At 38.7% G+C, this 14,634-nt stretch overlaps 3 protein-coding genes across 4 annotated transcripts in view; all 3 read right to left on the bottom strand.

Moving 5' to 3' along the window:
- Positions 1-27: 27 nt before the first annotated feature.
- On the bottom strand, positions 28-14,628 carry LOC108252004 (zinc finger protein 76-like). The gene is made up of 10 exons (XM_017442741.1): positions 14,492-14,628; positions 13,901-14,049; positions 13,054-13,172; positions 4,564-4,633; positions 4,046-4,174; positions 3,447-3,552; positions 2,955-3,162; positions 2,350-2,607; positions 1,961-2,162; positions 28-263 (listed from the first exon to the last, which is right to left on the bottom strand). Exons 2-10 carry the CDS (start codon positions 13,971-13,973, stop codon positions 28-30), a joined length of 1,401 nt encoding a protein of 466 aa, XP_017298230.1. The 5' UTR covers positions 13,974-14,049; positions 14,492-14,628.
- LOC103506164 (A-kinase anchor protein 17A-like) lies at positions 6,121-9,415 on the bottom strand. 2 transcript variants are annotated; one of them, XM_026821290.1, is made up of 5 exons: positions 9,165-9,415; positions 8,730-8,757; positions 7,317-7,709; positions 6,734-6,933; positions 6,121-6,488 (listed from the first exon to the last, which is right to left on the bottom strand). In XM_026821290.1, the coding sequence occupies exons 3-5, from the start codon at positions 7,648-7,650 to the stop codon at positions 6,147-6,149; spliced, it is 876 nt and encodes a 291-aa protein (XP_026677091.1). In that variant the 5' UTR covers positions 7,651-7,709; positions 8,730-8,757; positions 9,165-9,415; the 3' UTR covers positions 6,121-6,146. The 2 variants fall into 2 exon arrangements, with proteins under 2 accessions (XP_026677091.1, XP_026677092.1); XM_026821291.1 differs by lacking the exon at positions 8,730-8,757.
- Positions 14,018-14,634, bottom strand: part of LOC103506165 (lon protease homolog, mitochondrial-like) — a 32,084-nt gene continuing 31,467 nt past the window's right edge. Inside the window, exon 25 of the mRNA XM_026821285.1 lies at positions 14,018-14,049. Coding sequence (XP_026677086.1) covers positions 14,018-14,049 — 32 coding nt within the window. The remainder of the gene's footprint in view (positions 14,050-14,634) is intronic.

Below are 14,634 nucleotides of genomic sequence, written 5' to 3' on the forward strand. Positions count from 1 at the left end.
ACTTTGACTATAATAGACCTCTAAGGGTTAGGTGGTAGAGAACGTCAAGGCCATACCTCGCCAATGTCCAGGAGGATAATCCGTGTGTTCCGCCGAGCCAGGAGGGAACTCCGCCGAATTGGAATCGGCCTTCACTTCGGCCGTCTTCGTCTTGGCTTTCGTAGAATCCACGGAACTGTCCGAATCGAGGTCCGAACTGTCTGAATCCAAAGCCTTTTGTTTACCACCTGAGGGAAAGCGGAAAACATTTAGAATATTACCACCTGAGGGAATAGAAAGGGGAAAAACGTTTAGAAAAGAATATACCACATCTGTACTGGTAAGATGGGATCGAAAAGTCCCCGTAACAGAACAGTCTAACTGAATAAAACTTCGATTTCATCAGATTTATTTTATTTAGCCAGCCTTGTTAGCTTTAAGGGTAGCGCGTCTGTCTTGTAACGGCTAGATCGCGTGTTCGCTTTCTAAACAAAATTTATCCTAAACATATAAGGTTGGTTCTCGGACGGGCTGGGTTTCTCCTATCCTACCCTCCTTTTCTCTTCAATTTCGGGACGATAAGACCACCGTTGTTACAGTTCTATCAAACCTCTTCCATAAGAGAGGAAAAAAAAAAAAAAAAAAAAAAAAAAAATCGATTTCATTTTATTTAAGCCAGCCTAGTTAGCTTAGATGGCAGTGCCTCTGCCTTGTAAGCGCAAGGCCGCGGGTTCGATTCCCGCCCGGGGCGGATTTTATCCTGCTGGGATAATGTTCGTTCTCGGAACGGCTGACTTTCTCCTATCCTGCCTTCCTTCTCTCTTCGATTTCGGGACGATAAGACCATAGCAGTTACAGTTTCCTCTGTCAAACCTCTTAAAGAAAAAAAAAAAACTTCGATTTCATTTTATTTGGCCAGCTTTGTTAGCTTTAGGGGTAGCGCATTTGTCTTGGAAGGGCTAGATCGCGTGTTCGCTTTCTAAACAAAATTTATCCTAAACATATAAGGTTCGTTCTCGGACGGGCTGGGTTTCTCCTATCCTTCCCTCCTTTTCTCTTCAATTTCGGGACGATAAGACCACCGTTGTTACAGTTCCCTCTATCAAACCTCTTCCATAAGAGAGGAGAGAAAAAAAAAAAAAAAAAACGAACACAAGTATGACAAGGAGTGACCATTGTTTGAAGTGTCTCCCCAATATATTGCGATGATATCAGAGTGATTTGCTTTGTTTGGAAATACATTTTCTCTTCCTTGTATAGTTGTATTATTTTGTGTTTTGTTTTAATGCACACACATAGAAAATAAGCTGATGAGCTATATTCTCTCTCAATAAAACAAAACAAAAAATAAGACAATGGGGATTTCAATAAGTTTTCTTGTTTATGTTGAATCGTCGTGATTGTTTTGAACTTTTTTATTTCTATAAAATAATTTGCTTTATTTTTAACAAGATGGATACAAAGAAAAGGATGAGGGAGGAAAAAAATGGAATTAGAGAAAATATAGAAAAAAAAAACCAATTTCTTTGTTTTTTCCACTTTCTTCTTACAATGTCCTGTCTGAATAAATAATTGAGGATTCTCATGTAAAAAATAATACACTTTATGTATTGTACATTGTACCATGTTAAACCCATAAAATACACGAGACCTTGTTCAGACTGCTGGGGTAAAGGGACTTTTTAGTCTCATTCGAGCAGGATTAAACAAAGGTAACATAAATAAAACGAAGCGGTCAAAAATCACATGCACGAATCTGTTTTCGATTTTAAAATCCGTCGTGTACTTGCCGAGATAGTTGTGTTTGAACTCGCGCTTTTCGAAGGATTTTGCTGACCGAGTATTTTCTTCGGAGTTTGGTCACGAGAAACTAGCAAAAATTATGTGAAAAGAATATAAAATAAATGATCACTTTAAAATAAACGAAATCTTCCGGACAAACAGTCGAGAATCGATCCCGGTACCTCCGCTGTGTACTTACCAGTATGCGTCCGCACATGCTTCTGCAGGTCTCCCGAGGTTTTGAATGACTTGGAACAAAACTCGTGCGCGCACCGATACGGTTTTTCACCCGTGTGCGTGCGTATGTGCGCCTTGCGCGAGTACTGAGTGGAGAATGCTTTCTCGCAATACTCGACCGGGCATTTGTACGGACGTATCCCCGAGTGAATCCGGAGGTGAACCTGGGAAAATAGTTACTTACATTATCAAATCAAATCAATTTCAATCAAATCTCAAATTCTTTGTGGTAAAGCAGAGCTTTTTCACACCTTTTGTGGATATCACAACATTACTAAGTGCCTCCTCTTGCAAATTAATTTCCATATTTCAATAATCTTTTTACACTGGTAGTGCCGCTTTATAATAAACGAAATCTTCCCGGACAATCAGTCGGGAATCGATCCCGGGACCCGGTGTGTACTTACCAGTATGCGTCCGCACATGCTTCTGCAGGTCTCCCGAGGTTTTGAATGACTTGGAACAAAACTCGTGCGCGCACCGATACGGTTTTTCACCCGTGTGCGTACGTATGTGCGCCTTGCGCGAGTACTGAGTGGAGAATGCTTTCTCGCAATACTCGACCGGGCATTTGTACGGACGTATCCCCGAGTGAATCCGGAGGTGAACCTGGGAAAATAGTTACTTACATTATCAAATCAAATCAATTTCAATCAAATCTCAAATTCTTTGTGGTAAAGCAGAGCTTTTTCACACCTTTTGTGGATATCACAACATTACTAAGTGCCTCCTCTTGCAAATTAATTTCCATATTTCAATAATCTTTTTACACTGGTAGTGCCGCCACTGGTCGCTACTCGATTTAAGTAGCTACTCAATTCTCCTCACGGGGCTGAGTGCACCCCGAACTCCAAGCATAGAGCCGAAAAAAACCTCGTCCCCGCCGGGAATCGAACCCGGACCTCCTGCGTGCAACCCTAGTGTGATAACCACTCGACCAGGGAGTCGCCACTTACCTTCATATGATGTGCTGAGGAGAAGGTCTTCTTGCACTCCGGACACACGTTGTTTTCGCTGCTCGTGGATTTCTTCACTGTTCCACCTCCTCCACCTCCACTGCTACCTGTTTGTTTTCCTCCCTCCTCCTCCATGAGATCCTCGTCCTCTAATTCAAATATCATGTCCTCTTCCCTGTCCACATCGTCGAGGTCAACTATGATAAACCTGGACAAAGAAAACGATATGTTTAAAAAAAAAGATTTCCGCCTTACCATTTCACTCTAAGGGTGCCCGCAGAACAAGGCATTCAAGATGAAGCATATTCAGGTGGAACATCCGGAAACATTTCAGTTGAAAATCCAGAAAGAAGCGCACACAGAACGAGGTTGAATAATCCAGAAAAATTGCCACCAAAAAAAAGTAGTTCTTTCTTAAAACTCTCTCTCTCTCTCTCTCTTTAATCATGACTAATACTTGCCAAGTACTTATTTATATGTATTTCCACTTACTCTGGATTTTCACTGGGAGTTTCAATCTTGGTGATAGCTTCTTCCAGTTGAGATGTGATGATGTAGCCAATAGAACCATCCGGGAGCTTGACTAATTGGTCTGAACCTTTAAGATAAATATGTCAAAATTATCATCAATAAGATTGAATTGATCTGAACCTTAAAGATAAATATGTTAAAATTATCATTAATAAGATTGATGATGATTGGATGGAGTAAAGGAGGCTCTTAGTAATGCTGTGATATCCACGAAAATTGTGAAGAAGCTCTCAGCTTCACCACAAATAAATCATGATTTAGATTAGAATTTAGATTTTATTTTAGTGAGGAGCCAGGAAAAGCAGGATAATTTGATAGAAAAAGTAAAAACATCTTAAGTAAGTATTGTTTCTGATTATATTGATGGAAATACAATTTAGAAGGTATAGTTCAGTACCTCAGTAGAGTAGTGGTTAGTGTGGTGGACTTTGGATCTGGAGGTTGGTGGTTTGAGTCCAAGTCAAGGCATAAAATTTAGCATAGTGTATTGAGTGGGAAACAACATTAAATTTATAACAAGCATTTATGCTTAACAGAATTAAGGAATAGTTCCTACTTACATGAAATTTCTGGATCAAAAGTGAGCACACCCAATGCACCATCTTCTAGTTGTACAACCTGACCCTCCATAGGATGTGGAGACTCTGTCTTGTTAATTCTAATTGGGTTTGCAATTTCCTCATCTTGGTCTGAAATTTCAAAAGAAAAAAATCATAAATTACTTAGGTAGGTACCCTAGCAAAATGGCTTAATAGCTAATTCCTTTGCGTTTGTAAAAAACAACAAACTTAGGCACCTTGTCATTGTTTAATTAAATAATTCAAAGACCAAAAACATGGGTATGTTGTCAAATTTAGGCTGTATTTAATTTACCTAATGTAATATATTTTACCAATGTTCCTACAAATATTCCCTACTACAACTCCTGCTGTTTCTTACTAGGAACAGCCCTGTTCTTATTTTTCTTTTACCCTCCTTTGATAAGACCTTGGCAATTACAACAGTTCCCTCTATCAAAACTTTTTTTTAATCCCCTCTTCTAATATTATCAAATATGGAAATAGTCTACTCGGATTACCTGACACAAGGATGAGATTCCCCTGTGACATATCTTCCAAGGAAAACACAGAGCCCTCTTGTTCAATAATGTTGTCGGAATCATTAAAATAAACGAAATCTTCCGGACAAACAGTCGAGAATCGATCCCGGTACCTCCGCTGTGTACTTACCAGTATGCGTCCGCACATGCTTCTGCAGGTCTCCCGAGGTTTTGAATGACTTGGAACAAAACTCGTGCGCGCACCGACAATAGGGGTAATTATGCAGAAGTCACGTCCGTGGAAAAGAAAAGCTCCTTTTTGTATCTAACCTAACCCTATAATAACACTAATGACCTACTCCGACTCCTGCTTCTACTCCGATCATCATGCTCATCCTTGAACCGCGAAAAGTATTTGTAGTACTCGTTCAAATCAAACGGGAAGTACGGATGAGGGAACGGTGGAAAGAAGGGCGGACCCCCCGGGCCCCCTCGCATCGGGCCGCCCATCATACCGAAACCACGCGGCATCCAGCCGCCTCGACCGCCCCGGGGCCTCCTTGGGTAGAACCCGCCGCCCCGGCCCCCGCCTCCCGTGTTAGAGCTGGCGTCTTCGGCCGGCGCTTCTGATGTAGAACCTGCAACCAAACGGGGATTAATATGATGGGATATCGTTTATTGGATGCTTACTTTCTTACAGTACAGTAGAACCTCGATTATTTCAACTAATTGGGACCGAGGGTAGTTGAAATAATTGGAATTCCGTATACATTTTACAAAGAAAAAAAGAATAGAATAGAATATACCTTGTTTATCCTGCTCGAATGAGACTAAAAAGTCCCTTTACCCCAGCAGTCTAAACAAGGTCTCGAGTAGTTGAAATAATTGGAATTCCGTATACAACAATGAAAAAAAGGTGCAAAATTTAGATACAAAAGAATAAAATGGTTAGTAAATACCCTATTTTGAACCGCTTTTGGGGTTGAAATAATTGAAGTTGAAATAGGATTTTGGAAAATCCTAAAATGCTGCAGTGAGCAATTTGAAATATATTCAAATGAAGCGGCTGCCAGTCTGTGGCTGGTTGCAGTTCACAGCAAAACCATCATTCAATTTGAAATCAACAATTCTCGTGGGGGGCGTCTTTTTCTTTTTTCTTAAAATTTTCAAACATATGTAAAATTAAGTCAATTTTTCTTTCAAATAGCGTAGATATGGTGATGGAGAATATGGATGGAATCCTTGATGAGAAAATCAAATGTATTCACTGAGAGAAAAATTAGAATATAATGAACGAGGTGAGTGATAAAGAAAGAAAGTGAAGGAGTTGATGCATAGGATATATATATATAAAACAAAACAAAAAAAACGCAGTCGTTTTAACTCGTTAGATTTTGAGATCAATCAAGATATATGTACTCGAAACAACAAAGTATATTCTGCACTTACTATTCTTACTATTTGGAACTTTAGCCCAACACCTGAGAGCAGCCTAAGACGCGTTTCGTTCTTATTGGAACTCATCAGTTAGACATAGCTCTCAGGTGCTGGCCAAGAATTAGGAAGTGTTATATCTGAGATGGAAATTATGGGGAAACGAGAACCTGCGTTTCTATGTAAGATTAATTTTGTGTTGTTGTGACCACGCCACAGAACAAAGTATATTTTGCACTTACCATTCTTACTACTTGAAACAAAGTATATTCTACACTTACTTTAACATTAGCACAGTACGCCTTGTCGCCATCCACATGCAACAGTTTCATTCCCCGCAGAGCGTCCATGGCCTTCACAAAGTGCACGTACTCTTTGAACTGCACATAGGCCTCGAATATCAAACTCTGGGCGTGCGAGAATAGGGTCATGCCCGAGATGTAGGGCTTCATTTGCGCCCTGTACGGATCGTTGATGGGTATGTCCACCTCGCGAATGTCGCCATAGTTTTGAAACACACGACGCAACATCTGGAAAAAAAATTGTGTTGTAAACAAAAAATAATAATAATAATAAGTAATAATTGTGTTGTAAAAAATTTAATTCTTTTGTAAACAACATGTTTGTATTGTATTCTGTTCTTATACCCATAAAATACACGAGACCTTGTTTAGACTGCTGGGGTAAAGGGACTTTTTAGTCTCATTAGAGCAGGATAAAAAAGGTATATTCTAAAATAAAAATCAAAGCAATATTTGTTTTAAAAAAGTCTTACCGCTTCACTCGGTTGGTTGGGTCTAGCCTTGGTAGAAAACCATTTGACCGGTAGATTTGACAGATAGATTGTATCCGGGCGCTCGCCTGGTTTCATTTCGTTCATATTCTTCGCATCTCGGAAATACGAGTCCCAATCGTGTCGGGTAGGGAAGTCCGGTTTGGCCTCTGTAGCGCGGACCCGTAGTCCGTCCGCAAATCCTGAAATGACCACGAGGGAAGAGTTCATTAAAATACTAGTGCAGGACACTAAAATACACTGGACATTAAAATACTTTTACAGAAGGAGAGCAAGCTCGAACGATTGCGAGAGTGTGAGGAGAAGAGAAAGGAAAAGAAACTGATGAAACTGAACAAAAAGGAGGCTAAGTCTGCCTACTTCAAAAAAAAAAATCACATGTCAGTGATAATGATAAGATGGGCACCTGAAACATATAGGTATATATATAAAAAAAAAATAATAATGTGAAATGTGAAGTACAAAGATGTAGTTCCTTTCAGGAATGTGTTTCACTGGATATTCAGGAGAAGAGGGAGAGAAGAGAAGATAAAAGATGAGACAAGGAGAGAGGAATATTTCTCACCTGATAACTTGATTGTCCTCCCATCTAATCTGGCCAATACAGGTAGCAGCTTAGACCGGTTCTCAATCTCTCCATCCAGACGTACAAACTCTAGTGTAGACTTGGTTACTTTCAGGCTGGAAAACTCTTCCGGCTGTGCCCAGTACTTGATCTTTTCTATTACTTCATAGTTGGACAAGCTTTTCCCTGTGATTTTAAGCTCAGGGATTTGCACAGAAATATTCAACCGGGCAACTGGCTTCAAAAACAATTGGTATGCAGCCGAAAGTATTTTTGCATCACTTGTGTCTGTACAATAGGAAAATACATCCTTGGAAATTTCTTGTGACGTCATCCTGGGGCTAGCAACCAGCTGGTTCTCTTCTTGATGTTGGTGTCTTCTTCACAGCGTCGCTTCAACATAATGCAGAAACACGTTGTTGTCAAATCTTGACAAGGAGTGACCATTGTTTGAAGTGTCTCCCCAATATATTGTGATGATATCAGAGTGATTTGCTTTGTTTGGAAATACATTTTCTCTTCCTTGTATAGTTGTATTATTTTGTGTTTTGTTTTAATGCACACACACACACAGAAAATAAGCTGATGAGCTATATTCTCTCTCAATAAAACAAAACAAAAAATAAGACAATGGGGATTTCAATTAGTTTTCTTGTTTATAACAAGAAAATAATTGAATCCGTTTCTCAGAGGAGCTGTAACAGATGACACTGTTAACAAAAAACAGACAACAGAAGAAAAACAACAAGGAGTGACAGAAAAAAACATGTAACTCACTAATGTGCAAAGAAGGTTATTAATACATTGTTATCCTAGTTAAATCTTAAGAAACCATATGTAGATCAGATGATTCTAATGTTGGTCAATGAACTAATATATTCTTTTCTTAAAGGAGGCATAAATAAAACCCAGGTGCATGATTAGGTATTATTTGGAGACATTATAAAAAATAAAAATCTGTCTTGGCCAGGATTTGAACCTAGGGTTTTCTGCTACAAGAAGGTGTAGATGAAAATTCTTATTCCTATCAATACATTACCCATGGACTGGACACATTGATGTCATACTTGAAGGAAAAGTTCATACTGAAAAACATGTAACTCACTAATGTGCAAAGAAGGTTATTAATACATTGTTATCCTAGTTAAATCTTAAGAAACTATATGTAGATCAGATGATTCTAATGTTGGTCAATGAACTGATATATTCTTTTCTTAAAGGAGGCATAAATAAAACCCAGGTGCATGATTAGGTATTATTTGGAGACATTATAAAAAAAAAATCTGTCTTGGCCAGGATTTGAACCTAGGGTTTTCTGCTACAAGGTGTAGATGAAAATTCTTATTCCTATCAATACATTACCCATGGACTGGACACATTGATGTCATACTTGAAGGAAAAGTTCATACTTACATCCAGGAGTCAAACCGATTGGAGAAACCTAAAAACAAATTCAAACTGAAATATTGACTTTCAACATGTACATTGTTAACAAAGAAATAACAAATAGGGGTAATTATGCAGAAGTCATATCCGTGGAAAAGAAAAGCTCCTTTTTGTATCTAACCTAACCCTATAATAACACTAATCACTGCTCTAATTGAGAAAACTCCTTTTTGCGTTTAACCTAACCCTATAATAACACTGGTCACTGCTTGTTAGTGCCAGTTCCTTTGGTAGCAATATTCCATGGACATGACTTCTACACAAGTACCAAAATCCTATCTGACTTTCACAGATAAAACCTGAGTGTGTATGAGATATTAGGTATAGCTCAATCTCAATCCCATGAAAATCCTACTAAGACCTGATGCAAGAATGAACTTTTTGTACCAATAGCCCACTAACCTCAAATCCAGGGCATCCTTAGGAAGAAAGTTCATCATCCCATGTCAAACAGGCTCAGGTACTTGGTGATAATCCGCATGATCCCTGCAAACTTCAATCAGAAAGAGTCCACAGAATAGAAAGCAAACTTTAGAACTTACAAAGGTACCGTGACAGCTTAAAAACGTCAAAAAATTTGATTTTTTAAAAAATTCTGGTTTGGATTTCGTATTCCTTCGTTTACGGCAGAGATGGCACCGCCGTTTTTTCGCTGAGCAAACAAAGCGATGGCTAACTTCTCTTCCATCTTTTGCTCCGAAAAATGGAGGATCGTGTGAAAAGGGCGGTCGTATATTATCAATTTTGTACCGCGAACTTTTTGAAATTTCTTAAAAACAAAAACACAAAAAAGTCAGATTGTGAAGTTCTGTGGAGAAATAAATCTGCAGATAAAGTTATCTCTTATCAACTGATAATCCTGGATACTACTTCCAGTGCAGTGAAAAAATTAAAATAGTGTACTTTCCCTAACATTGTAGCATTTCTATTCCAAAAGAAAAAAGAATCCATACTTATTACCTCTTAATCATGTTGAAGCATCCAAGACGAAAGTACATACTCAACAAGATAGGTGACATAGCTCACCGATCATTAATTGTGGGATGTATTGGGCTTTCAATCTATGGTAAGTTGACATGAATGTTGCCCTGAAACTTGAAAACATACAAACACAGATGTGGATTTAATGGTTGGATCCAGGTCTAGTTCGCTTAGAGTGCACCTTGCTAAATTGCAAGTTCAATCCCTGTCCAGGGTGAACTTTACGTCACCCTGGACAGGATAAGAAAGGTTGTACCTCAGAACCACTTTTGCCTTACTTTGAGGCACAGTCTTTTTCATTCATGCCTATCCAGAAATGGGCTCAAGAAATCCCATCTAATATTGTGCAATTCTTTTTGTTACAGGACTTGTTGGAATATCAGTGTGGTTCTACAATTTCCACTTTGCGACTGAAGAGGAAAAACAGAAAGTACTCTTGAAGAAAATAGATACCCTCAAAAATCAAGATGGTCTTGAAATCAGAGATAAAGCTAAGGATCTGAGCACATAGAAGTTTGTAGAGTAGGATTACGTAAATACTTAATACACCATACCTTACTAAAAATTAAGATTGCTCAGTTTATAGGTAATTTTAATTTTGATGTGAACAACTCCTCACGGGGCTGAGTGCACCCCGAACTCCAAGCATAGAGCCGAAAAAAACCTCGGCCCCGCCGGGAATCGAACCCGGACCTCCTGCGTGCAACCCTAGTGTGATACCCACTCGACCAGGGAGTCGCCACTTACCTTCATATGATGGGCTGAGGAGAAGGTCTTCTTGCACTCCGGACACACGTTGTTTTCGCTGCTCGTGGATTTCTTCACTGTTCCACCTCCTCCACCTCCACTCCCCGCCGGGAATCGAACCCGGACCTCCTGCGTGCAACCCTAGTGTGATAACCACTCGACCAGGGAGTCGCCACTTACCTTCATATGATGTGCTGAGGAGAAGGTCTTCTTGCACTCCGGACACACGTTGTTTTCGCTGCTCGTGGATTTCTTCACTGTTCCACCTCCTCCACCTCCACTGCTACCTGTTGGTTTTCCTCCCTCCTCCTCCATGAGATCCTCGTCCTCTAATTCAAATATCATGTCCTCTTCCCTGTCCACATCGTCGAGGTCAACTATGATAAACCTGGACAAAGAAAACGATATGTTTAAAAAAAAAGATTTCCGCCTTACCATTTCACTCTAAGGGTGCCCGCAGAACAAGGCATTCAAGATGAAGCATATTCAGGTGGAACATCCGGAAACATTTCAGTTGAAAATCCAGAAAGAAGCGCACACAGAACGAGGTTGAATAATCCAGAAAAATTGCCACCAAAAAAAAGTAGTTCTTTCTTAAAACTCTCTCTCTCTCTCTCTCTTTAATCATGACTAATACTTGCCAAGTACTTATTTATATGTATTTCCACTTACTCTGGATTTTCACTGGGAGTTTCAATCTTGGTGATAGCTTCTTCCAGTTGAGATTGTGAACAATTGATGTTGGAGTAACTGTGAATTTCTTTACCAAAGGGAATTTCAGGCTAGTACCCTCCCTGTTTACATATAAAGGGGTGGGATTGAAAAAAAAATGCAAGACAATTGACTGTTACATTTCTGACCTTCTTGGCTTAAAGTTTTTTTTTTAATGCCCAAATCAGAACAATGGGGAAATATTCATGTCACCTTACACTTGGACAGTCTTTCTTGATGCTTTGAGCATGATGATCTCTGAACATGACATTGTATAGGACAATGAAATTAATGAACAGTATGTAGGTACGTTTCCATGTAACCACCAGGAGAGAGAGAGAGAGAGAGAGAGAGAGAGAGAGAGTGTGGAGAGGAACAATAGTCTGCTGCCACTGCCACCTAAAATCTTTTAACCATTATTATTTTTACATCTGTCTAGAATGCCAAAAGCCAATAGAACCATCCGGGAGCTTGACTAATTGGTCTGAACCTTTAAGATAAATATGTCAAAATTATCATTAATAAGATTGAATTGATCTGAACCTTAAAGATAAATATGTTAAACAAGCTATTACAATTGCTACAAGCTATTACAATTGCTCAAAGCAATACAACTAGATTGTGTTTTTCCACTCTTTGAAGGGGTTTAGAGTCATTGGATTATTATTTTAGTGATTTTGCTATTTTTAGTGGAAGAGTGGGTACCACACTAGGCTTGCACTAGGAGACCTGAGTTCGATTCCAGGCGGGGCCGAGGTTTTTTCGACTCTATGCTTGGAGTTTGGGGTGCACTCAGCCTTGTGAGGGCAATTGAGTAGCTACTTTCTTCGAGTAGCGACCAGTGGCAGCATTACCAAAGTAAAAAATTAAAATATAAATATGTCAGAAATAGTAAAGGAGGCTCTTAGTAATGCTGTGATATCCACGAAAATTGGGAAGAAGCTCTCAGCTTCACCACAAATAAATCATGATTTAGATTAGAATTTAGATTTTATTTTTGTGAGGAGCCAGGAAAAGCAGGATAATTTGATAGAAAAAGTAAAAACATCTTAAGTAAGTATTGTTTCTGATTATATTGATGGAAATACAACTTAGAAGGTATAGTTCAGTACCTCAGTAGAGTAGTGGTTAGTGCGGTGGACTTTGGATTTGGAGGTTGGTGGTTTGAGTCCAAGTCAAGGCATAAAATTTAGCATAGTGTATTGAGTGGGAAACAACATTTGTAACAAGCATTTATGCTTAACAGAAGTAAGGAATAGTTCCTACTTACATGAAATTTCTGGATCAAAAGTGAGCACGCCCAATGCACCATCTTCTAGTTGTACAACCTGACCTTCCATAGGATGTGGAGACTCTGTCTTGTTAATTCTAATCGGGTTTGCAATTTCCTCATCTTGGTCTGAAATTAAAAAATAAATAAAAAAATCATAAATTACTTAGGTAGGTAGGTACCCTAGCAAAATGGCTTAATAGCTAATTCCTTTGTGTTTGTAAAAAACAACAAACTTAGGCACCTTGTCATTGTTTAATTAAATAATTCAAAGACCAAAAACATGGGTGTGTTGTCAAATTTAGGCTGTATTTAATTTCCCTAATGTAATATATTTTACCAATGTTCCTACAAATATTCCCTACTACAACTCCTATTTCTTACTAGGAACAGCCCTGTTCTTATTTTTCTTTTACCCTCCTTCAATAAAACCTTGGCAATTACAAGTTACCTCTATCAAAACTTTTTTTTTTTTTAATCCCCTCTTTATGGAAATAGTCTTCTCGTATTACCTGACACAAGGATGAGATTCCCCTGTGACATATCTTCCAAGGAAAACACAGAGCCCTCTTGTTCAATAATGTTGTCGGAATCACAGAAAACATCAAAAGATTGCAGCGATGGTTTATCATCATCAGTATTGAAGGCATCCAAGAGATTGCTATTGATGAAGCCAGATGAGACATCACTTGAATTTATAACTGAAAACAATCAGATGATTTGATTGCAACCTGAGGGATATTCCACAAAGCTACTTTGTGTTTTACAAATTTTCTTCCTTTTAATATTGTTTTTTTTTTTTTTTTTTTTTTTTTTTTTTTTTTTTCCAAGTTTTAGAATTCTATTCTATTATACTTTGCTTATCCTGCTGTGATATTGTAATCCCTTTAACCTCTGCACTCCAAACAAGGTCTCGTATATTTTTACAGTTTATGGATATACTGCTCACAATCATGTAGCAATAATCGTCACATTTAAAGCACCATTCCCCAATGAATGTGAAATCAATCAGTTCAGTACAAGTGGCTCCATAAGTTGATTCGTAGAAGCTTAACCCATCCTTAAGGGCTGTACAGCCCCTACACCTAAGCCTCGGAGTGGGCTTTTTGTGTTTGGAGTTAAGCTAAGAAATCAGGCTCCATAAGTAATTGCAAGATTGAACTACATTAAGGTTGTGGTTATGTACCGGGTTGAGAAAGGCAAAGTTGGTAAGCTAACCTTGTTTTTAAGTTACCACTCCCATGCCAAACTGTAGAAACAATATCCTGTCTCACCTAGTCTTGTCTCAACCCAACCTGGTACATAACCACAACCTAACCTCACCCAGCCTGAGAGGGGCTAGGAAAAGTCTGCAGGACATGAGAGACCATTCAGATGCAACATTACTTTACTTCAGGGATCTATTTGAAAATAATAATAAAGAACTTACCAACTGTGTTGATGTGATTGAGCTCATCTAAGAGACCGGAATCATTTTCAATATGAATCTCCAATGTATCCATTTTGATATCCTTGTGAACTTGATGCCTAATTATTTTACAACTGTTTAATTGAACAGACCACTCATTTGAAACTCATCTGGAAAATAAGAGATAATCAGATTATTTATTTCATTGTTCCAACACCCAAGTCTGCAATCTCATGTTCAAGTGTTTGTTAACAACTGAGCATTCTTTGAGCCTCTGCTAAAACAATCTCTCAGGGACCATTTTGCAGTCCCATGGAAAATAAAAAAGGGTTCCATCCAAGTACATTTCTCTGTTGTAATGACTAGTGTTTGCTGGTAGTTTTGACTTTAGAGATTTTCTGGGCAACTATACCATCCTATGAATTTTATTGTCATCAAAAACAGCCATATCTGGGTAACCATTTTAAAATTTGGGGGCATTGATTGCTGTCTAATGCTGGTGGAAAATGGTGTTGAAAAGCACATGTTTATAGCTGTTGGTTAAATGTTGGAATCAAAGTTTGGAGGAGAGATAATTGTCTGTTTCACAAGGGGCTGAATTTAACTACTTACCCATTTTCGATTGCCAGGATTTTCTGATGTGCATGATCTGTGAAGTGTGTACTGGTTCTTTGGTCTTCCAACCTCTTGGTGTACAGGCGAATAACACAAATCTACAGATAAGCCTCAAATAGTAAACTACAGTCGCTTGGATC

Source organism: Diaphorina citri, unplaced genomic scaffold (genome assembly GCF_000475195.1).
Source record: "Diaphorina citri unplaced genomic scaffold, Diaci psyllid genome assembly version 1.1 scaffold219, whole genome shotgun sequence".
Classification (NCBI taxonomy): Eukaryota; Metazoa; Arthropoda; class Insecta; order Hemiptera; family Psyllidae; genus Diaphorina; species Diaphorina citri.

Bases quoted from the DNA above. Each gene is read 5' to 3' on its own strand.
- LOC103506164 (XM_026821291.1), bottom strand. From the start codon at position 7,650: ATGACGTCACAAGAAATTTCCAAGGATGTATTTTCCTATTGTACAGAC. The intron at 6,934-7,316 runs GTGAGAAATATT...TGGTCATTTCAG, and splicing joins GAGGACAATCAAGTTATCAG to GATTTGCGGACGGACTACGG. The intron at 6,489-6,733 runs GTAAGACTTTTT...TTTTTTTTCCAG, and splicing joins CCAACCAACCGAGTGAAGCG to ATGTTGCGTCGTGTGTTTCA.
- LOC108252004 (XM_017442741.1), bottom strand. From the start codon at position 13,973: ATGGATACATTGGAGATTCATATTGAAAATGATTCCGGTCTCTTAGAT. The intron at 3,553-4,045 runs GTAAGTAGGAAC...TTTATCTTAAAG, and splicing joins TTTTGATCCAGAAATTTCAT to GTTCAGACCAATTAGTCAAG. The intron at 2,608-2,954 runs GTAAGTGGCGAC...CTATTTTCCCAG, and splicing joins CCTCAGCACATCATATGAAG to GTTCACCTCCGGATTCACTC.